The 23,895-nt window shown below is 39.8% G+C and overlaps 4 protein-coding genes across 4 annotated transcripts; 3 read left to right on the top strand and 1 right to left on the bottom strand.

The window, feature by feature from the left end:
* Window positions 1–133: 133 nt before the first annotated feature.
* On the top strand, window positions 134–16,552 carry GSBLH_T00004868001 (uncharacterized protein; the record flags this gene model as incomplete). Its single annotated transcript, XM_013043845.1, has 7 exons — window positions 134–233; window positions 15,299–15,380; window positions 15,418–15,561; window positions 15,593–15,844; window positions 15,870–16,108; window positions 16,171–16,298; window positions 16,328–16,552. 7 exons carry the CDS (start codon window positions 134–136, stop codon window positions 16,550–16,552), a joined length of 1,170 nt encoding a protein of 389 aa, XP_012899299.1.
* A 2,710-nt stretch (window positions 16,553–19,262) lies between these two features.
* On the bottom strand, window positions 19,263–20,396 carry GSBLH_T00004867001 (uncharacterized protein; the record flags this gene model as incomplete). Its single annotated transcript, XM_013043844.1, has 8 exons — window positions 19,263–19,315; window positions 19,348–19,569; window positions 19,599–19,649; window positions 19,680–19,768; window positions 19,799–19,919; window positions 19,949–20,110; window positions 20,142–20,183; window positions 20,213–20,396. 8 exons carry the CDS (start codon window positions 20,394–20,396, stop codon window positions 19,263–19,265), a joined length of 924 nt encoding a protein of 307 aa, XP_012899298.1.
* Window positions 20,397–21,928: 1,532 nt separating this feature from the next.
* GSBLH_T00004866001 (uncharacterized protein) lies at window positions 21,929–22,258 on the top strand (the record flags this gene model as incomplete). The annotated part of the gene is made up of 1 exon (XM_013043843.1): window positions 21,929–22,258. One exon carries the CDS (start codon window positions 21,929–21,931, stop codon window positions 22,256–22,258), a length of 330 nt encoding a protein of 109 aa, XP_012899297.1.
* Window positions 22,259–23,248: 990 nt separating this feature from the next.
* Window positions 23,249–23,746, top strand: GSBLH_T00006899001 (uncharacterized protein; the record flags this gene model as incomplete). Its single annotated transcript, XM_013043842.1, has 1 exon — window positions 23,249–23,746. The coding sequence occupies one exon, from the start codon at window positions 23,249–23,251 to the stop codon at window positions 23,744–23,746; it is 498 nt and encodes a 165-aa protein (XP_012899296.1).
* Window positions 23,747–23,895: the final 149 nt, after the last annotated feature.

The raw sequence follows: 23,895 nt of genomic DNA, 5'->3' as shown, positions 1-23,895 counted from the left end.
AACACCAATTATTAGTTATCGCACAGCTCTACTTGATTTGTGTTTGGATAATATGTTACAAAACGGCCTTCGCTGAAAGTCCCGGGAAACACGACTTTACAACCACTCTCTTCAATAATGGATTGCTCGGAGGATGTTGAAAGAAGTAACTAGGGTGAAATCGAAGCAAATAAGAGAAACGAGGTGGGGGAGTGGAAAGAGACGTAGAAAAGGAGAAAGTGAGTGGAGAATAGGTCCTGAAGGAATAAGGTGACGTTGAGAAAGAATGGTTTTTGCGAGTTGTTGAACTAAGTGGTGGTCTTGAGAAGTGAGGTTATTGATGGATTCTCTTGTTATATGACTTAAGTCGTCTCGCAACACACACAATTCTTTCCTTCCTAGACGAATTCGGCTTGGATTGTTCAACAGTAATAGTTTTAGACAGTTCCATATACAAAATATAATTATTAAGATGCAATGTATACTATTTGCTTTTATAGAAATTGTTATTAACAAAAGAAGCAGAATGCATGACGTTACAGCAAAGTGAAAGGAATTCTTATTCCAAATTATACTTAAATGAGTATAGCCAACTTAGGAGTAAATAACTATGTGAATACTTACCAGTGGAGCAATATTTTCCAGCATTTTATCTATACAGCGACAAAAAGGTGTTTTAAAACTGTGAAAATAATTATAAGTGCCAGGGAGCTTTACGGACTGTAAGGCCATAATATCTACATTCCCAAAGCATCTCTCAAACTACTCTCCAATATCACTTTGCACGGATTGACAAAGGCACCGCCTCTCGACTCTAAGGTTATGAGGGAAGGTAAATCTGCTCGTCATCTTGACTACAGTGCAGTACTTCGCATAATCAGTAAACATTTATTATTATATCTTCCCCAGAGAGCTCGTTCACCAAGTATGATTGACTCAAGCGAAGGTAAATCTTTTTTATGATATCATGAAAAATAACGGCATACCTTCCATTATAGTGGAAAGAGAGTTGTGAAAAGTTCCATCTCCAAATTCAATAGTTTTGAGATTCGGAAGTGCTGTCGATTTAGATAACAAAAACAATGATACATCGAATTACACAAGAAGAGAAGTAAAAGTTGTTTGACATACTGCAAATAGCACCCAGCTTTATAGATTGAAGGCTAGGGAGATTCATCAACTCAAATTCCCCAGAAAAATCAAAAAAGCTGTATTCTCCAATTTCTATTGACTCCAGGTTTTCACAGTTTGTTATGCGGAATGAAAAGGATATATTAATGGAAATCTCTTCAGTAAACGCATCAGTACTTTTCACGCGAGTAAACGAATTCCTTCCTATTTTTAAACTTCTTAGATTACTCAGATTATCAATGCGAAATGTCTTGATTGAACGAAAGCAATCAGAACCAATATCAACGGATCGGAGTTCCTTATACTTGCTTAGATCCAGAATAATGGCAGTATTACAACAATTCGAAGCGATCACCAAATCTGTTACTTGCAGACTCATATTGTTAAGAGTGCTTTCCTGTTTTACATTGATTTTTAGAGGAGGAATAGGCAATGCACCAGATTTTGGCTCTTTATTCGGCATAGGAGGGGAAGATACTTGAAGTACAGGCTTAGGAAGAGAATAGAAGTATCCATCAGTCAGATTCACTCCACTCACTATTTTTCCGTCTTTCCATTCACATTCTAGAGTTGCGATTCCAGTCTTTTCATCAATCAGACATCCTACACCTTCACGAATGAACGCTTCATTGTCTTTATCATAGCGAAATCCACCCATATAGATCGGAATTCGTTTTGTTGGGTCCAAACTATCTGCCCCGTTTTGCTTCAATTCAGTCATCGTATCTCCATTGAAACATCGAATCACTTCTGTCAATGTCCCTTTGCTCCATATACCTTCTACAACCACATTTCCGCTTTCTTCGTCATATTCTATACCCCAGCCTTCCTTTTGACGTTTTTCGTTGAATTTTCCATGATACAGCAAATGTCCCGTTTTGGCTGACCATTTTTCCATTCGAAGACCTTTCTTTTGATTAACTATACAGGTGAAGTTGTTTGCTTCCAAGATATCCTGAAATAACTGACTGAAATCCACTCGACCATTCTTGTATCGTACAAACTCCCCGAATTTCTTCCCACTCTTGTCCTCGTTCCATTGTTGTTTTTTTACGTTGTTTTCGTACAAAATCACATCTCCAGTTTGAGATCGTAAAAGGAATTCGTTCTTGTGAGTTCCTTGATATCGCTGAATAGTATACTGTTTGCCATTCTTAGTTATGGCCTCAGGTTCTCCCAAAGTGATATACCCACCCAATAGATACTCAGCTCCTTTCAAATGAGATAATATAGCTACATTTCAATTATTAAGTGAAGTAATACATCCAGAACTCATTATTAAAGTATAGTAACAAAAAATAGTCTATTTAATAAATTTCACCACAAAAGAATAACTATTTCGCATCCACGATGGTTGTGCTTGCTTTATGTATTATTATACACGGCCTTGCTAAAAGGAAGAGTTTAGATAGTGCTTATATTCTTATTTGCGTCGCTGAATGTGTATGCTTGTCCAGATTCTTCTGGGTAATAATACATATCATATAGCTATTCTAATTGTATTGAATAGAAATAATACGATATTCATGAACACTCTTATAACAATGCTCGTTATAAACGATTGTGAAAAAAACAATATAAAACTGTTACAGGATTACTATGGATAAAGATCATATGCTTTTGCCTTAGTTATAACAACTACCTCTAGGTAGGTATCTCTCGATAAAATAGCTCGTTAATTACGGTTGTTATTCTATGTATGACTGCTAAAACAAGAATGGTGAAGAAAATAGGAGCGTTTATAAATTAAAATATGAATTTCTGTATAGATTTTTCGCTATCGTATTTTCACAAATGGATTGAGTTTTTAATATGAAAATGGTAACTCTATTAAAGGCATCTTATTTCATATCAACGGAGTAAATTGAGGTACTGGAGCATAATTATGGCACGACATATAGATTACACGCATAGTCAATAGATCTGCAACTCATTTATACACAAGGGACTTGCCATTATTTACGATGATACAACATAATACTCTTTATAGACAGAAAACCTTCTTATACCAGGACAAATGGAATTAGAATGCCATAACTGTTGATAACTGTTTATTGTAATCAAAGAAACAAAGGTTATCAATCATAAACAATAGATTTGAAAACTACATCTTTCAACAAACGAACAAAGAAAGATTAAAGTAATTACTATAGATTTCACTTAATATCACTATATGTAGACTCAGCAATAGAAAGATAGGCAACAGTATATTCATTAATAAAAGTATGACGCCAATGCGTTTGCCACGTCTATTCATTTACCATCATGCCCGTTAATACTTTCTAAAATGATTTCATTAACATGTTTAAATGGGCGATAAAATAGTGTATTTAGTCTAACAGAATAAACTCTCGGAAGATCTATGATAAATTAGTTTATCAACAGTACTTTGAATCCTAACTGAACGAGGATTATCAAACGAATAACCACTTGACGAAAGCTTTTTCAATCGCGGAAGGTCTAAAATGTGAAATACCATAATCAATATTACCCGTTAACTGTAGTGAGCAGTAATAACTATCTTCACCTCTCAGAGAATACTTACCCAATGTGATAGTTTTCAGTTTAGGGCAATCTGTATTTAAAAGAATTCTTGACATGTACTATGAATTACAGTCTCTGACGGTACTGCAAATACGTCATATCCCAACTGAATAGTTTTCAAAGATGGTAAATCTATGATGTTTGTAAGTAAAGCATCCATACCTTTTATGATAAAAGACGAGCCATAAAAGCAGTTCGAAGATTTATCATATTCTCCCATCTCTATTGATTTCAGGGAAGGCAGACTTTTCAATTCAAATTCTCCAGCAAAATCAGAAAAACTATATCTAGCGATTGCGATTAATTCTAATTTACCACAATTCAATATGTGAAATGATCTTGTATAATCGAATCCATAACTGTTTTCATGATTCGTAAATGAATTTCCTCCAATTTTCAAACTTTTCAATTGATGTAAACTATCCAGAATAAACTTTTCTGATGATGGAAAGTTCTCATTTCCAATTTCGATTTCTTCTAATGATATGAAAGCAGAAAGGCAAAAAATAAAACTAATGTATCTTTGACAGACAGCATCATACACTTTTAATTTAGTGGAATATAGGTCCATTGGCGATAAATAACTGCATACTGAAAAATCTATTGGGTAATAAATAGACTTGATGATTGATGATAATGAAGAATGAACATCTTATGTCATTATTTATCAGTATGATTCTTACTCAAAATACTCTTTCTATATACATATGCCAATGAACCCGATAATTCGACCGTTTTACAATTTGAAATGTCTAGTTATATTAGCAATTCTATTTTCAATATCAATACTTTCCATATTCACTATTTGAGGTGACCATAACGAATATCCTTCGGATGTTATCGATTTCAATTTAGGAAGATCTATGAGTTAGATTCATTCATTCATTTAGATAATCCAATACTTTTCATTGATAATGAACATGATTTGTATCCCCATTTACCAAATAATGAATAATATCCTAATCGAATTGATGATAATTGAGGTAAATCTATATCATTATTAGTATTATCAATATTTGTTTATTATACTTTCGAATTTCATAGTATTGGACCAACCAAATGAATAATCACCTAATTGTATCGATTCGAGTTTCGGAAGATCTAAAATTCATTATAATGAACAGTATAATCATACTTTCAATAATCATATCAGAATAGTAAAAATTTAATGAACCTTTACCAACAATACCAATACGAATAGACTTCAATGATGGTAGATTCCTCAATTCAAATTGTCCTGCAAAATCACTAAAACTATATTGACCAATTTCGATTAATTCTAATTTACCACAATTGACAATGTGGAATGATTTTGAATTACCGTTATAATATTGATAATCATATTTGGTAAATGAGTTGTCTCCAATCCTTAACGTGCCTAAAGCTTCTAATCCTTTGAGAGTAAAATCGTGTACAGTAGAACAACTGTTATTACCAATTTCAATAATAGTTAAATACGGGCGATTGGATATTTGGAACTTTAGTAAATAGTTAAATCTATTGGAATCAACATAATACGATGTTTGCTTGTATTTCAAATCTCGAGGTCCAACAAATACATACAAAGCTGTTGAGGATAAAATAATCAAGAGTAAAATAATAATAAACGATAAGTAAATATTGACGAATATAGTTTGAAAAACCGTCTTAAAACACATCTTGCATTTGTTCTTAGTGTATACAGAATCTGTTTGACATTTTTGTTTTGCCACGTACTCGAAGTATCTGACACTATTTTTCTTGTTCCTCAAAACCTTTGAACAACTCCATTGAGTGAATAATACGAAACAAATAAAAGATAATACGGAGATTCCTGCTAAAAGGTTTATAAAGTAGGAACATGCTATCAATAGCATTATTCCTAAAATGCTAAAAAACAGTCCACACTTTGTATGCCCCCAAATGTATTTTCTCTTCGTTTTTATCATATTATTCCTGTACACAATACCCTTACCATGGCGCTTTCCACACAAATAAGTTCCCTTAAACAATAATACTAATCCATCTCTATCATATTCTTCGCCTCTTCCATTTCGAGGATAATCCAATGTAAGATCATTAATATATCCACCTTGGAATCTTTTAACGCCATCCTTATATTCAGTCATTAAATCCCCGTTAAATATTTTTAGCAAACTAATTTCTTTTCCATCTTTCCATTTACTGATTCGACTGATTTCACCATTACTGTAAAAGTAGCAAATACCGTCAAGATTCCCATTATCATCCCTTTTTCCAATATTCACTACATTGCCCTGTTTATCTACTTCTTTCCAATACCCTTTCATTTCTGTCACTGGATAGATCTCTAATCTTTTCCCTTTTTCGTAGAAACCTTCAAATACGAGGTTTTCATCACAGTCATATTCTTTTCCTTTTCCTTGTCGCAGTCCATTTTCAAACCTTCCCTTATAATATAGCAGACCAGTTGTGTCATACAAGGTACAAGGTCCATTCGCAATTCCATCATCAAAAACTAAAGTAGCTATTCTAACGCCATTACTTGATAGTATAATCGATTCTCCGTTCATCTTCCCATTTACCATCGTTGTTTTGATGGAATAGTCTTTATGTGGTGGTCCCACAGTAACCACACAACTATTATTTTCTTCTTTTACAGAATAAACAGGAAATTGATCTGCAACGTTAAAATTCCAGCAAAGTCCCCTCTCCTTTTCATTGTTGTCATTCACTTTTTGTGGCATCTGAATAACCTCAGACGCCAATCTATTATCTGCAGCAACATTACTCATGTCCGAATACTGGCAAATGGAGGATTTGTTATTTTTTTCTGTTATTTTCTCTGCTATTTCTTACTAATAATGATTATTTGTTATGTACGTAAGTATTTGTATACTATGAAAGCACACTCTGTATGTTCTTGCTGAGATGTTGATTGGATGTTGCCTAATTCGGGTTAGCAGTAGCCGTGGAGAGATTTACATCATTTTTAGTACTTGTTTTTATATAATTTGATTCTGTACAGTTTGACCCTCTACATTTTTGTATCAATATTGTATTATATGAATACAAAGAGCACGTCGATATCCTAGTTAACATAATGGCACGTGTTTCTGTGGTGCATTTTCAATTTCGGCAAGGTAAGTCATTTCATTGGAAGTGTATGCTTTTTTCAATATTGTACATTTGATTCGAGCCATTCAGTGAATATTCCACATTTGATTTTTCAAAGCCGTATTTTTTTCTTTGTATTCGATTGTAATCTTCTTTTAATTACGAACAAACAAAAAAGCACTAGAACAGAAAACACCCATTCTCCCTGTTGTAAATCAGGCTCGGAGTGGTATTCACACTTAACGCGATTTCTTTACTCACACTTCTCTTCCAACGCTCCAAATCCTCCACGACAACATCAATCGACGGGCGACTCTACCCTTCATCCCTCCTCCTCTCTCCCACACTCGGGTTTTCATTGCAATACCGATGAATCATCAATTTCAGCACATCGCTCAGCCCCTTCTCCGCATCCTTCCCCATTTCTCCATTCCGAATCACCTACTCCTCACTCCCTTCTCTCGACTCGACATAAAGAATCACCTTCCCCAGACTGAACACATCCCCCGCCACCGAGCTCGTCGCCTCCTTCCCCCGTTCCTCCGGCGCCACAAACTCCCCTTCAAAGCTCCGATCGTACAGCACCCGCTCCACCGACCTCACCCCGATGTCCGTCAAGCGCGGCACCAGCGAGCCCGTCAGCAGCACGTTCGACGGGCAGACGCCTCCGTGAGCGATCGGCGGGTCCTGGTGATGCAAAAACCCGATCGCTCGCGCGATCTGCAGCAGCCAGCCGACCTTCGTCGCGAGAGACAGCGGGAAGTCTCGCTGCTGGGCGTAGCGCACGGCGTCCTCGAGCGATCCGGGACAGAGCTCCATGACCAACGCGGCGGACTGGAAGGACTCGAACTGCACGCCGTAGAGCTACCGATCAGCAGAGAGGACTGCGAACGACCGGGAGAATGTTGGGATGGCGCAGGCTCGCCCACACCGCGCAGAGCTGCAGCCAGTCATAGCGAGTGTCCAGCTCTTTCGGGTTGCTTGGGATGGACTTCACCGCCACCGGCGCGTCGCGCCAGACCGATTCGAACAGCGTCGCGTTCTGCCGCCGACAGCGAGCGAATTCTCTTCGAATCTACGTCGCAGACAAGGAGAAAACGGACTTCGTGCGGCGAAATCTGAAGCGAGGGAGACAGAACGCGCGTCGCTTCGATCATTCGCTTCTGCGTTTGCGACGCGGCCGAGCGCAGCTCGATCGCTTCTTTTCGAAGCTCGTTCAGCTCCTCGCAGCGCTGACGCAGCTCCTTCTGCAGATTCTTTCGAAGCTCCGTCTCCAGCGCCAATTGCTACGCGATGATCGATCAAAACCCGATCAAACCTGGTCGATCATCGATTTCTCGACGAGTAGCATTTGCTTTTCTTCGTGCAGCTCCATGAATTCCTCTGCGATTCATCCAATTTCGCTTTGATACCCTTCTGGATCTGCAGATATTCATCCACATTGCTCGTTTTCTCCTTCGACTCCACGCATTTCGCGAGCAATGCCGAGAGAGCCGGGAAATTCTGCATCGCTGGCCATTTCTAGAGTGCAATCGAGCGGCCAAACCAAACCACGACGGATCCGTCCTTCGAGCAGGTGAATAATCGGTCTTCAAAGATCATCGAATCGTACACTTCGGCGCCGTGGAGCGTCAATTCGTAGAGAATTCGATATTTGTTCTTCAAATCCCAGACCTATTTTCGATTTGGTTCATTGATTGTACCATGACCAACGAGCTTAAATCAGTGCTTATCAAATAGTGGTTTTGATAAACGCATAAACTGCTCACTACGTCGCAATGTCCTTTCAATGAAGTGATCGGCTCTCCTGTTTGCAAATTCCAAAGCTTTGGGTGAGAAAAGAAAAAAGCAAGCAAAACAATTATTGAGAAATCGGTTCCTCCGCTGATTAGAGTCGAACCCATGATACAAAGAGAACACACGCCCTTTTGATGCTTATTCAGTGTGGAAATACATTTTTCTGTAGATAAATCCCAAATCTGCGTATATTAGCCGATAACTCCCATTCTTACTCGGATCGTTTTGTCATCACTACAAGAAATCAGATATTTCTCATTGTAAATAAGAAGCTTGTTCACCCAATCACCATGTCCCGTTAATTTTCCCTTTAACTGATAGCGGGATGTCCACACCTAACAATCAGAATTCAAAGCTGGGTAAACATAAATATCTCCGTCTTTTCCTCCTGCAAACAGCAAATCCGGAGTTGAAGCTAAGGAATTCGCACTACAAGTACACTCTTTCAGTGTCTTTTTGCACTTTCCTGATACGATATCCCAAATCTACTCAAAATCCAGTTTCAACAAGTACTTTGATTTGGGAGTCTGCTCCAGAGCTTACAATATATCCGTTCCAAATTGTCAAGCACAGAATACGCGAGGTATGACCTTTTAACGTCTTGATACAGTTGCCCGTTGATGCCGCCCATATCTATTTATTTCCAATATAGCATTGCCTACTTTAATAGAATTGTCGTCACTTCCCGTTATTATGAAGTGTTTCCATCCAATCATGGCTCGAATGCCACCAGTATGTCCAGTGAGCCTGTACGCGTCATTAACTGTTTCACCATTAATTTGAATCGGCTGCATAGAAAAAAACGAGCTGTTCTGTTGATTTGGATAATATTTTTGGAATTCCTATATTTGTTCTGTTATTTGTAAAAGTGTGAGGATCTTGGATTCTTTTGAATAACTATATATTAAGAATCGTGTAGTATATAGGATTAACTCTATGCTACAAGATAGATAGGTGGGAAAACGATTTTGTTAGAAATGGAAAAGAAGAGGCAATTCCTATTCTATTTTCTAATATTCTATATCAGCACAGAAGAGTGAATATTACCATAGGATTTTTTATTATGGATATTTGTACTTTCATTGTTTTCTTATTCCTTGTAAGCTATCTTTGTTATTGCGATTATTGTGCGTTAATATAGTGTTATAAAAGTCATCATTATTTATGCAAATGATCGCTCCTGCTTTGGTCAACAAATCGTTTTGTTCCTTCCTTGAACTTACCTTTCTCACATCTGTACATATTCTTATTATCTCCATAACAACACAAAAACACATCTGCAATCAAACAAACAAACACACTCATTAAAAACTACTACTATACAATCTGACTCACATCCCGGATTGAATTCAAGAACAAAATATCAAACTGGGAATCTTGCAGAGCATAAAAGATCATACAGTCCTTCTTTTTCTCCTGAATCTTGCCTTGAATCTCTTTGGCCAGTTTCCGATTAAAATGATTCGTTATGCTCTCGTTCGACAGAATCTGAGACACGATTTCGCGTACCTTCGCAATCGATGATTTCACGATGATCACATAAGCAGAGTTTTTCTACACGATTACACTTCACAAACGCAACACCCACAAAATTCGACTTCAGAATATTGTCTCGCACCGACATTTCCCAGTTCTTCTTATTCCGCGTCTCTGCATTCATAAACTCAAATTGATCTTCTTGACTCATCGCTTTGTTCCCTTCTCCATCCGATCCTCCCGTGACCACCATCGGAACCATCGTTTCCTTCTTCGCATTCATGTCCATCGACATTTTATGGATCGAGTTGCGACTTCGAGAGGTCGAAGCCTCGTTTTCTCCGCTTGATTCCATGTCGAAAATCGCCTTCAGCAGCATTCTGATCGGTCCGACCGCCGTTTTTTTCCGCTTACCCACTTTGTACAGCGTCCCATTCTACAATTCAGCGAGTCAATCGCCGCGACTTCGATCGATCCCGAGTGCTGAATGATGTAGTTGATGTGGTGATCTTGACAGTAATCGATGTACGACTGCGACTTCGAGTTCTGCGTCGCGTTCCACCATGTGCACTCGTGATGATCCCAACGCTTAGCGTACTTTGAATGAGTTTTTCCAGCACATATCAGCGATTTGAAGATCGACTAGAGAGTTGGCGAATCCGCTAGGCGGCAAAACGAGAATCGAAACGTCGTTGGATGGAGGGGAGAACTTCTTAATCGCTTTTTTCTTCCTTGAAACAAACGAATAAAAGGTACGTAATCCGGGTGATGAACGAGCAACGAAACGATATTATTGAGAGGAATAGTAATATTGAACATTCCTATGAATTCAATCCAAATCCAATCGCACACCGGCAGAATACAACGAATCCTTTGGAAGCAAAAATGGATTCAGTGATCCCACTTTGTATTTGCAGAGTTCACGATCGAATCGACCGCCCTATCGATAATCAAACTGTGGGATCCCAACATAAAGAAGAACAAAATCGATCGTTTGAGGTTTTTTAATGGGGAGAACGAAACGATTTGTTCCTTTCTGCTTTTTCGCTTTGCTGTTGCTCGAAGAGGCAATTTGAAGAGACAAATGGCTGGTGAAAATGCAGGCATAGTACAAGTGATAATTCTGATCGTTTCCTTGAGGCAGCAAAAGCGTATCAAACACAATTCGATCTGTTGTTTCCAGAAACGAATACTTGAATGAAGCCAATCGATCGAGTTTACCTGGTTCAACATCGCGACAAAACTCTTCATTTCCTCCAGACAATTCCACAAAAACGACTGATCGTCCAGCTTCATGTTTTCTCCCTTGTACTGAATCAGTTCTGTTAGTGCCTTCTCCATATCCTACAGCCATCAATCGATCGGATGTGCAATCCTACGACCATCCATTCGTTTGGTTTGATCGGAAGGACGAGGAACGGATACACGTAGGCCGCTTCATCCTGGCTGATATTCAGAATATCCGCGATTTGCTTGTTTCTATCTCACATTTCCCTTTCAAATCTACATAATCGTGCTGCTGCTTTTTGTCGATTCAACCAAATTCTCTACGCATCATCAAAACATAAATTCCCTTGCTATGTGAATTCGTCATGGAAGCCAGTTGGAAGGCCACAACGCCTCGTAACTCTTCGATGGCTTGTTTCTTCGATGTCATGCTGACGAAGCCGTAGATTTCGAGAATCGTCGAAATAATCTACGCAATCGAAGCACATAGAAAATCCCCACTCCAACATGATTAATATGCAGAACCAAAGTATGAGACAATAAATGGGAAAACAGGTTTAGAATATGGCAGCACATCATCACAGCTTCGCAAGAATACAACACGCTCAATGTGGTATCATCTTGTCTGAAGTGAAACGAGCAATGAACGAATACCGTTGAAGCCAAATATTGTCAATGCTGCATGCATGTTGCGTCACAAGATCTCGTTCGTCACTACTTTTTGTACGTGTAACGGTATCAATTTCATATTGACGGATTTGCGTGTTTATCATTCGAGAATAGTAGGAGAGAAAGCTGCTTCGTAGATCGCTGCGAAGCAAACAAGGAATTCCTTTTTTATTCAGTAAGGAAACGCCATTCGGATATCTAAATTCCATCAACAAAATAAAAGCAAAAGAAACAGGTAACGTAAATAATCCGATTTGGGAAGCAAAAGAGGAGAATCGAGAGGATAATATCCAAACAGATTTATCACATCAACCAGACATTTCTCTACATCTTCTCGAATGAAATGCTATTTGAAAGTAAAGCAAAGTAAAGTATAATACCTTCTCCGTTTGTTTACAAAACAGGTCATACACATGACTGGAATTCAGATTACCGTTGATCAACTCAGGATAGAAAAGGCTTAACTCCATCTCTAATAAATCCTATTCTCAATCAATTCGAATTTGTTCTACTCGCTCCATCAGCGTGTTTGTAACAGTCATAAAAATGGAATTCTACGATCAACCCAATCCTTCTTGAGAGTACGTTCGGTTTGGACAAGCACAACATCAATTCCTCTAAGTTCTTCTTATTCACGATCGAATCATCGCTGAGAATCATATCGATCAATTCTTGGGCGGAAGGTCGGTTCTTTGGATTTTCCTACTTTGAAACAGCAAAAGAAATGAGTACTTCTAAACAATGCAGAATAATCATTCGGTACGAATCCTTGATTTCGGGTCGTAAACGTCCAGCCTACGAGAAACAAGCGCAGAAACAGCCAATACGCGAGCTTCCTGAAATACCTTATAGCGTTCTAACGCAGTCGGCATGGGAGGGAGGAGCATTTCGTAGAGAATCAAACCGACACAAAACATGTCTGACTACCAATCGATTCACGCAATCAAAACGACCTTTGTGGTAATTCGCGTGCTAATTTTGGAATGAGCACTGAAGCTTTGATTGTTCGCCAATTGCTCGGGAGGCGCGTACAAAATCGTCCCGATCGCTGTGGTGTAATTCTCATTGTTTTCGATTCCATCCGTCGAAGTCGAGACTTCCTTCCCTACAAAATAGCCAAGTCCAAAATCGCCGATCAGCGCCGCTCCATTATCGTCAAAGAAGATATTGGAAGGCTTCAAATCGCGATGAACAATTCCATTGCTACACATCAAAAGCAAATGAAAAGATCAACGCATGCACTTCTTTCAGACCGTTCAGAAGCTATTCGTTAAGACAAATGATGGAAAAAAACGTTGAATAGAATCGACCAGATACGACTGAGATCCTGATACAGCTACGATTCAGTCGAAATCCAGACAATAGAAACCTTTCCACTCTGAATCAAGTCATCCAATGTGCCGTTCTTATAGTATTCCATCTGGATGTAGAGCTTGACAGACATGTGAGTATCGGATTGGTCGCAATTGGCTTGAGGCGATAATCCAGCGGTTGTACTGCGAGTTGGAATTGAAAGAGAATCAGAGAGTTCCAAAGCCGAAAATCGATTCGATTGTTGAACGATTGCTGAGGAAGAATTCGCAGTGGAAGAAGGGGAAGAATTGCTGTCAGAACTTGTTGAACTCAAAGATTCATCTGAATAGGAGGAATAATAATCTGAATCTGGATTAGAATCAGAATCAGAATCAGAATCCGATGTTTCACCAAAACGATTCGATTTCGATTTCTCATACGATACAGATTCTGATTCTGATTCTGATTCTGATTCTAATCTAGATTCAGATTCAGGTCCAAAATCAAACGCATCTTCTGCGATTTGATTCAACCGATCATTGCCCCGAAACTCGATCTGTATCGGATTCTATTCCTCAATCGCTCCCTCCTTTCTCACAGAATCAAAAACCAGCGGATGCAGCTCATTGTACTCCTTCATCCCCTTGTTCCGCATTTTACTCAAGCGAAACGATTCCTTTCCCCAAGTCATCGTCGTTTCATCGATCAGATCTTCTTCTTCTTCCTCCTCTTCCAGTTCATTCGGATCGGTATGACCCAGATTCTCCGCTTCCACGCATTCATTCCGCTCGGTCCAGCACTACAATTCAACGCTCCTCTCTTTCCAACGCTGTAATAACGAACCGTGTAGTTCGTCTTCAGCAGCGCCAGCAGCTTCACTTCGCGCAAGATTTTCTGATACTCCTGCCTGTTGTCTTCCAGATTGATCTCCTTAATCTGCGACACACATCGCTTTCAATCCCTACGGCGTATTTCATTCCATCCAGTCGGTGTGTGCACAGCGTAATTCGACCGAATCCGCCGTGTCCGATCTCTTTTATAACGACGAAATCCGTCTTGAATCGACCCATTGCAGACTCCAAAACATCGCGATCGCGCAATTTTACAGTCTTTCCGCTCGTCAATTCCTCGGATGTCATCTCGGGAATCTGCTCTTCGATTTTATTCGGGGGTGAGAAAGAATGGGAAGGATTCTGAGTAACGCGGCATGTTCGCATATCGGTCATGTCTTCGTTTTTGTTGTTTCGCTTCGTTGAAGAACCGAAAAACCCTAAGAGTCAAGAAAAGAGTAAGAGAAAAACATCCGGAATTGTGGTACTGTAATTTGGGTTCTCGAATGAAGTCAAAATCCTAATAGTGATCGCGGATCGTGAAGAAAAAACATCACGCAGAGCCTCTAGCGAATTGTAGTGATCCCTGTCACCACTGGAATAATTGCTGTCAATTCGCAGCAAAGGACTTTCGTTTAACATCCTCGCTATGTCACTCTAGAGTTTAACACAAGTTTGAGAACCGATACTTCCTCCTTGTTATGTGTTTGGAGATACTTTTGAACAATCGTGATAATATCAAATAGAATAATGTCTTTATTTGCCAACAATTCTGTACACTTCTTCTCAATTAGCTCATTCAGCTCTTTTACCTACAATAAAGCTCGTTATCGCACTAGTACGTTATCTGGCGTAATTCCAGATGAATCCAATATTTCAATAATGGGTCTAGAGAACAATCAGAAATGGTAAAAGAAACTTGACAGATGGATATTTGGAAGGTATGCTGATTTTTAGTTTTGTGTATACTTGTGATTTACGTGAAAACTCCGCAGGAATCCACATGGTGATCACTTTCATGCCATTTTCGTTTTTTAAAATGCAAAGCTCGTCTTGGTAAATGGCTTTGAGTGATTCAATCTCCATGTTTGCGGGATCAGAAGTCACGGACATTTCTATCTAATGAGTAAAATCTCTCTTCATACTTTCCCCAGATTCGTTTAAAACCTCAGATAAGTTACGATTCTAAAGAAAAAGCACTATTTTAATATGGGATCTAATGAGTAGAATGTATTGTATTTTTGTTTCCAAATATTAACTCGTTTCTATCATGCCAGAAAAGCAAGTTCCACTCTACAAGGTCGTAGGAGTAATCGCTTTGTATTGGTGTACTTCGTGGGCAGCGATCTTCATGAACAAGTAATTCTGTGTTGTATCTTTCTTCATTATTTTATAGATTTGTATACACAAATTTAAAGAAGAGTTTTGATGCTCCCTATTTTATCACGTTCGTACAATTTATTGCGCCTACAGCTACACTCTATTCTTTCTCGAAGGTCAACAAAAAGTTGCGACTATCATCTGGGTTTCCCGATATCCAGTGAGTTTGCCAAACTCGCTTCATTTTCTAGTTTTTCCCCTTCGCTGGCAAGGAGGGTATTTCCGTTGTCCATTCTGTTCTGTTTGATGGTGACAATGAGTAATCTCTGTCTCAAATACGTGGAAGTTTCTTTTTACCAGATTTCTCGTTCTCTTGGAATTCCCATGATTCCTTTAATCAAGTTTTTTCTAAGTATTTTCGCTGTCATTTCCAGCTACCTTCTTTTTGGCGAGAAGTCCTCTCTCCGAACCGTCCTCTCCTGCATCACCGTCGTAATTGGGTAGTCCTCTATCTCCCCTTCCACCCAGCTACACCGCAGGTGTCGATGGCGAGATCAATTTCTCTCTCCGCGGCACGCTCTTCGGCGTTGGCGCCAGCGCGGTCGGAACCTTCTACACGATCTACCTGAAGCGTTATCTATCGAACGTGGTGGACAACAGCTGGCTGCTCACGTTCTACACGAACTTCAACAGCTGTGTGATTCTCCCTGCGCTCTGCGTGGTACGCTCCGCTGTGTGCTTCGAAGTAGGCGTTCGGCGAAGTGCCCGTCGTCTGGGAGCATCGCAGCGAGCTGACGTTCTCGTTTTTCTTCTGGATCTTCGTGTGTAGGAGAGAAGCGTGGCTGGGATGTAGCTGGAATCATCGGACTGATGGTGGGCATCACGACGTATCTGCAGATCCAATACACGAGCAGTTTGTCGCATAATATTTCCGGAGTGATGAAGAACTGCATTCAGGTAGACATGCATGATGGGCTTCAGGGAAGACGTTCATGGGGGCTTATTTTTATCATACCACCATCACACTGAAAGGGTTTTTCGGTATTTTGCTTGTGGTGGGAGGTTCCTTGAGCTATACGCTCGAGCGATTAGATGTGAATAGGAAACAGAGACAGGAGGAAGCAACCAAAGCGTTGCTTGGAGAATCGTCTAGTCAAGAACTGGGGGAGGAGGTCCATTTAGAGGTGACGGATGAGGAATCAGTTCATTAGCTTTTATCGTATTATCTGTTTTGTTCGAAACGCAGTCGACACTAGAGGGTAGTATGAAGAGAGATCTTCACGAAATGAGTGCTGAACTCGTTGCAGAGAGTAGTGAAGAGGAACATGAAATGGCGGATCTAGTTCTTCCAGAAGATTCGAATATTGAGATAGGGGAAACGGATGGTCAGTCGGACGAGTTTGTAAAGACCTTTATTGACAAAATTCGTCAACTCCTGTCAGATGGGGAGATCCAGCAAGATATTCTTTATCAGATGTACAAAGAAATCATAATGCAGCTTTATGGGGAACAATCAGAGCTGACCCCTTCTTTGCTGATTTCTGGAGTTTCTCTTGTTTTCTGAAGTAATTACTAGATGCTAGAAGTGATTAATATCATTATCCAGAAGGACCCTACTGATATCGTGTTTGTAGAGAAGTATGATGGTGTGGAGCTGGTAAAACAATTAATTCTGATGGATGATCCATGCTACAGTATTCACGCTCTCGAGCTTTTGAATACCCTATTGAAGAGTCCAGAGAGAAGTACAATCTGGTAAGGCTTTAAACATAGCTCGTCGTTACATTCAAAATTATGACCTGGAAAACTTGTTTGACATGCTGATCGAGTTGATCGATAAACATATCGACAATGAATCCTACGTTTTCCAAGGCCTCTACTCTTTTTCGTCGTGTGTTGCATTCGGAAACGTGAATTTCTATTCTGAAAAACTGCTTGCCCTCCTTCATAAGTGCACACAATATGTAGGCCATTCACCTATTCTTTTCCATAGACATCAGATAACATTGTTTTCCACATAAACCACATTTATCACAGTCTTCTGTTACTCATCCCCATCGATGTTTGTCTTTTCGCTTCCATCTCATTCTTCAGACAGTGTTCGATAAGCTCTTGCTTCAGTACGTTCTTCAAACTTGTCTTTCCTCGTCGCAATCCATCGCACTTTATACGCTCACCCGTCTCGCTGAAGTCATTTTCTACGACGAATCAGAGCTCATTCTCTCCGTAAAGCCATGAAATCAATTCGATCTAGTTCTTAATGGAAAACCACTTGGAAACGATTCTCATTCACCAAATAAAGTTTCGAGAAGTGGACTGTGCGACTGTAGCCTGGCAGATTTTCTGTGCAATTCTCGAGCGTACTGACAAGTATAACGAGACGATTCTGAATTCGGAGCTTGTGGATTTGGCGATAATGTCATGCGATTCGCAGGATAACTCGCTGTTAAAGCAGGCAGTACTGACAGATTTAGCGCTTCTGCTTGCGTCAGCGACAGCTGATCAAATGAAATTGCTGGCAGAGAAGAAAGTGATCGAGATGGTGTTTGAGGATCCTTCCTTGTATTCGTCTTCTCTGATTCTCACAAGCGCCTTACAAAACATTGCGGATGTAAGGGTTCAGAATCGGAATGTTGAGTAGATTTGCGCAGAGGAGAATTGTGCGAACGACAATCAAATGCTGTATATGTATCGAATCCCTGTTCAGTCGCTGCAACAGCTATTGGAGTTGAATGCTGACGCCAAACCTTTGATTGAGACCTACTTTCCGGAGTATGTTCCGGAAGATGAAATCAAAACAGAAGCCGCAAATAGAGAAGAACAAAAGAATGAAAACGATAGGAATGGAAGTAGTTATCAAGAAATGCGGAAAAAGGAATTGCAGTCAAAGTCTCTCAACGATTTGACACTTGAAGATATGCGGGAGATTCAGCAAATGAATGGAATGCCGCTTTCCCTTCTCGAGGAGTACAATATCTATATGTTTAACGAGTGTTCCATAATGATGAAACAACGAATCGACGCCCTTTTCTTGCTTGAAATCGGTTTTTGTTGTTCAGAGTTCCAAGACTTTGATGTTTTGTAGTTCTATTTACTGAATGTTATCATAGGCAATTTAAGCGAATGTTGTATGACGTATTGCTGAGTGAGGAGGATTCGCACTCTCTTCAGCAAATGCGTGTACTTCATCCATGTACCCTCCGTTTAATGAAACGAATCCTCAGTAAATGGAATGTGGATTTCCATCGGAACCTGAAGAACGTAGTCGCCAATCTTTCGAAACACAAGGAGAAATCGTATATTATATATTATTCAGATCATTGGGATGGGAAAAGAGAATCGAAGAGAGTATTGAAGTTTGAATATGGTTTGTTGCTTTTCTGTTTTTCTATGTAGATTCGTGCAAACACACTCAGTTTTGCTTGCCCAATGATCGAATGAACTTTTTGTTCACTCTGATCGCAGCGTATTGTTTGCTGTGTTTGGACTATTTCCCATTCAAACTCTTTACAAAGTATTTGATAAAGAAGCTGGAAGGGAAGCAAGACGAGGAAGAATCCAGGGAAACAGAAAGAGAAGAGCAAAACGAGATTTCGGAAGCGATTCGAGACATTTGGAATTCGTGTGATGAAATCGCGTCGTTTAACGAGTACGAAAAGTATTGTACATCGGCAGAAAACGAGATTCTTCTGAAAGAAAATGGCGGAACTCGATTCGAGGAAGGATTTGTAGCGACATTTGAAGCGAATATAGAATATTATCTTCAAGTAGCAAATCGTTTTGATTATTTCTGATTCTAGACAATGTCGATTCTCGAAGTTTCCAGTCGCATTCGAATCACAGACGAAGCGATGAAAGGAAAGAACGCAAATGAAAAGGATGAATCGTTTTAGTTGATCGAGTGTTTGATACGAAAACAATTCAAAGCAATGGCTGATAAACATTCGAATTGGGTGTCGCATAGGAAGGGAAAACTATCCTTTAGCTCTCTTTGTCAATCGCTTACTACTACCGGGCTGTATAGTTCCCGCGGGTCCGTTCATTGCGTTTGGTGCAATCGATGGATTGGTGACAACAGATGGATTGGTGACAACCGAATTCACTTCCGCGTTGTTCTCTGCGCGTTTCTTCGACTTGCAAATGCAGCAAATCACAGCACAAATCCCGATAATGATAACAAGCACCATAGCGATGATACTAACAAGCCAGACTTCTTGAGATAAGCAATCTACACTGAAGACCTTCAACAACCCTCACTTCTGTTGTTTATGTATGGGTACACGACGGAGTTGAGCGTAGCACTGTCTTCTAAACATTCAATTCATGATGTTCGCTTACTCGTTGTAGACAGAGAAATATTCAAGTGGGATTGGAAGCTGTATGCTTCAAAAGGATTTGCTCCATTTTTGTCTTTGCAGGAAAGGCCACTACGAATCGAAAAGGTTTGGAGTGCTAACCTTGCGTTCACTGCAACGTTCACTTCAGGCTGGGTAACACAAGAGAAGTAAGAGGCGAATGCAGAAGAAACTACTACCATAGGTGTTGATGGTTGGCAAGTGAAATTTGCATGAAAGGAATCTAAGTGAAATCGAAATGAGAGGAGATACTGATATCATGAAATACTGAAATCGTTTTTTCAATATTTAAATCATAATATACAAAATAGGTTGATTTCGGACTAGTGTTGTTCATGTAATAGACATCACTAATCTTGAGAACGTCAGGAGTGTTTCCTTTATAGCCCTGAATATCAAGAATATGAGTGACATCTAAGATCTGAAGGAAAATCGTTAAACAAACTTGTTCCTGACAAATAGGTTAAAAGGTTATACGATCCACAGACTATTTAAAATATGAAATATAAAACAAACCTTGCGTATATCTGTGCTGATAGAAGAAATGTTGAGGCGGATGATAATAATAACTGTGAAAAGGACTTCTCCAAGTGTGTCTGCCACTTCCACCATGTCTGCCACCTCCTCCATGACTGCCACCTCCACTATGGCCACCACCTCCCTTTTTTACTATACTATACAACATAGAGATGCAATACATGGAGCAAAGTCACAGCAACACACACAAATAAGAGTTAGAAGAAAAATGGCCTTTAAAACCATGCTCAATTAGAACAATGCTCCAAAACGAGATAAGAGATTCGTTATTGTTTGCTTTTTCATCATTCTTAAAGAGAATAGATCGCTTATTTTTATAGGAGTCTATTTATATCGTTCTGATAACGGGGAAAATAACAGTTGAAGAGGAATAGGGGCAGAATTACAAGGGTAGTTTGTTCTTGCAATTTGGATAATCTGAGATTCATTTTCTATTTTAAGTCTTGAATAAAAAGGTGAATATTAAAGCCTTAGAGGGAATTTGAAAAGGAGACACAAAAATGGTATTCAAAGAGCCAAATCACATGGCTAATAATTATTATTGCTTGAAATGGATAGTAGAGAAAGAGTTTATTATTAATAAGGTTTTCCCTATATGCTAGGTAAACAAGGAATAGATCACAAATATAGACTTTAACTATATATTTTCATGCAAAATTATGCTCGAAGGGATTATTGTTTAGATGGAGATTACTATCAATCACACAATTGAGACTGTAAAAGAAGGCAACACTAGCAATGGTTGAAATGGAGCTAAGAATCTATTCCTATCAAACAACTGCCTGTGTCATAGAAAATATGGAGAGCGAAAATGCTGCAATATCATAAATTTGTATTGTATTCTTAGTGAAAAAATACCAATAATCTATGTGTGTTGTTTTCATTTCCTGAGAGTGAATTGTATGTTGTCAATAAGAAAAGACTCGTTAATCCATGTTTGTTTCATTCAAATAAATCCAAAAATCGACTTCTTTTCAACACCATTTTCATAGTTTCTCTTTCCATGGGTTCTGGAATCAAGAGATACGATTTATATCGGAAGGCAATTGATGGCCTGCAAGTAAAAACATCTGTCGGGGGTTTAAGTGATTTGCGTGATTCCTGCATAATCTGTAGTATCCATTATATCTCTTATCATAACTGTGGTACTAATATCGATGCAGACGTACTCCTTCCTCGTTCCTAAAACAGTTACTACACTGAACGTAGAATCTCAGTTGGAGAATGCAATTCCTACCAAGCTCGATATTTCTTTCCTGCAACTATCCTGTGATTGTTCGTTTGTTTTGTTTTCATTGATTTGTCAGCTTTCGATCTCCATTTTGAAGCTACAAAGTCTAAGCAGCCTACAGATATCGAAGTACGTTTATCTCCCGATTTGTCACAAAGACTACGAAAACACCAATTTCTCGCGATTCCAGCGCCGCTGGATGCAGAGTCGTCTCCACTTTCAATCTCTATCCAGTAATAGTTTCTCAGGGCCCTCAATTTGTAGGGAGAGGGTAATTTCCATGTTGGATTGACAAGTCGTTTCTTCCCTCAAAGTGTATGCATTTCCACACTATCACAAGCTAGCATTCTCACTTTTTCGATCATGAAGACCTTTCTGCTTTCAATTGCTCGCACATTATCTCGACTCTTTCCTTCGGCGATACAAACTACAACGAAAACACTCTCGACAACTACCAAAAGAACATGAACGCAGATTTCAACCACATCACATACTTCCTGAAATTGATCCCTGTGGAGCACATCTCGCTTTTCGGAGGTACATCGCGTAGCTATGAATACAGCGTCACGGAGTACACGCAGCTGCTCGATAAGCCATCCTACTTCAGTCGTACATCGCCTGGCGTGTATTTTAAGTACCAAATCACACCGATTCGCTTGACAAAACGGGAAAGTCGAATTGGGTTCTTGCAGTATTATACGACGCTGTGCTCGATTGTTGGAGGCGTGATAACGATTTCTGGAATTATTCAGTCCCTTCTGACGCATACTGTGTTTCCGACAAAGTTGGATTAGTTTTGGTTTGTTTTTATATTTTGTGTTTGTTGTAAAGGGATGGATCGTGATGTTTGAATTCGAGAAGGGATTTGACGTAGATTATACGCAAGTTTCGGGTTCTGGGACTCTCTCTTCGGAAAGATGCACTAAAGTCAATTCGATCGAGATTAGAATCGTTAAAAATTGATTTTAGAGCATGATTGCTTAGAAGTGGCGATGTGGAAAGAGAATTGAATTATTTGAGTAGTGAAATTGCAAAGATATGTAAAAATGGTATTGTGTGCAGCAAATACGGTAATTTGATAGGAAGTGTGGTAACTGCAGAAACGATCGACAGCATACTAAACAAGTCGGAAAGCACTCCAAAGAAGACGCAAATTGTCACTGTTTATGGAGCTTTCGATACTCCCTTACTTCATTTCGACTCCGGATATCATTTTTCCACCAAGTGCAACGATTCAAATTATCTCTACGACCCCTCATTACGAGTCCAGTCCTATCGCGAAGAGTACAGGTTTTGTGTTACCCATTACGCCTAGATATTCTTTGATGAAGTATCTGATTCTCCATAACAAGTCCCGCTCCATCGAGCTGAGCAGCTTCGACAGCATTCGAGGCGACTCTTCCCTGACGCAGGACTTCGTTCGCCTGTTTGGAGTGTTATCTCGCAATCCTCTCAATCCAACACACTACGTTTTGAACGAGCTGAACACCAGCATTCCGCTGGACCTCTCCCAGACAGTAGCGAGCCCTTCTGCGTTTCTCTGTAGAGTTTCGGCGATGGTTTTTTTGGGGAGGGAATGTTTGTGATGGCGGAGGGAATCATGAACGGCTCTGTGTTTTGCGTGGAAGTAGATGCAAACGCGAAGTGAAATCTAGTCGATGGAACAACCGCCGATAGAACCGCGCGCAGTGAGCGTGACGCGACTCCACGAGCGTGAAAATGACAATGACAATGACAATGACAATGACAATGATAATGAAATGGAGCATCGAATGGAAATTGAAATGGGGAATGGAGTGGAAAAAGAGAATGGAAATAACCGCGGGAATGAATCATCCATCGACAAACGAATCGAATCTCCATCCCTTCTCATCCTCTCCGATGTGTTTCTGGATCGATCGGATGTCTTCGATCGGCTCAAAGAACTCTTCACCAAACACGCGGACGATTCGTTGCCGCCTTCCTTTCTGTTCTGCGGGGATTTCGTGTCCTCCAACTTCTCCGTGGATTCCGCGGGAATTCGCAGACTCCTCCGTCTGTTTACATCCCTAGCAGAACTAATCGCGTCGTTTCCTCGCCTCGTGGAACACGCACACTTCATTTTTGTTCCAGGCACGCGCGATGTAGGGGCGAATGGGCTGTTTCCAAGAGAACCAGTACAACGCACTTTGCAGATTCAATGCTGTAGATTCCTCAGTTCTTTTCACACCCAATTCAAGAAGTATTCCACGAACATCCAGAAAATATTCATTTCACAAGCAATCCAAGCCGAATTCGTCTAGGAAGGAAAGAATTGTGTGTGTTGCGAGACGACTTAAGTCATATAACAAGAGAATCCATCAATAACCTCACTTCTCAAGACCACCACTTAGTTCAACAACTCGCAAAAACCATTCTTTCTCAACGTCACCTTATTCCTTCAGGACCTATT

This window comes from Blastocystis hominis (genome assembly GCF_000151665.1).
Source record: "Blastocystis hominis, Singapore isolate B (sub-type 7) whole genome shotgun sequence assembly, scaffold_8".
NCBI lineage: Eukaryota > Bigyra > Opalinata > Blastocystidae > Blastocystis > Blastocystis hominis.
This window is presented reverse-complemented; position numbering and strand designations above follow the sequence as displayed.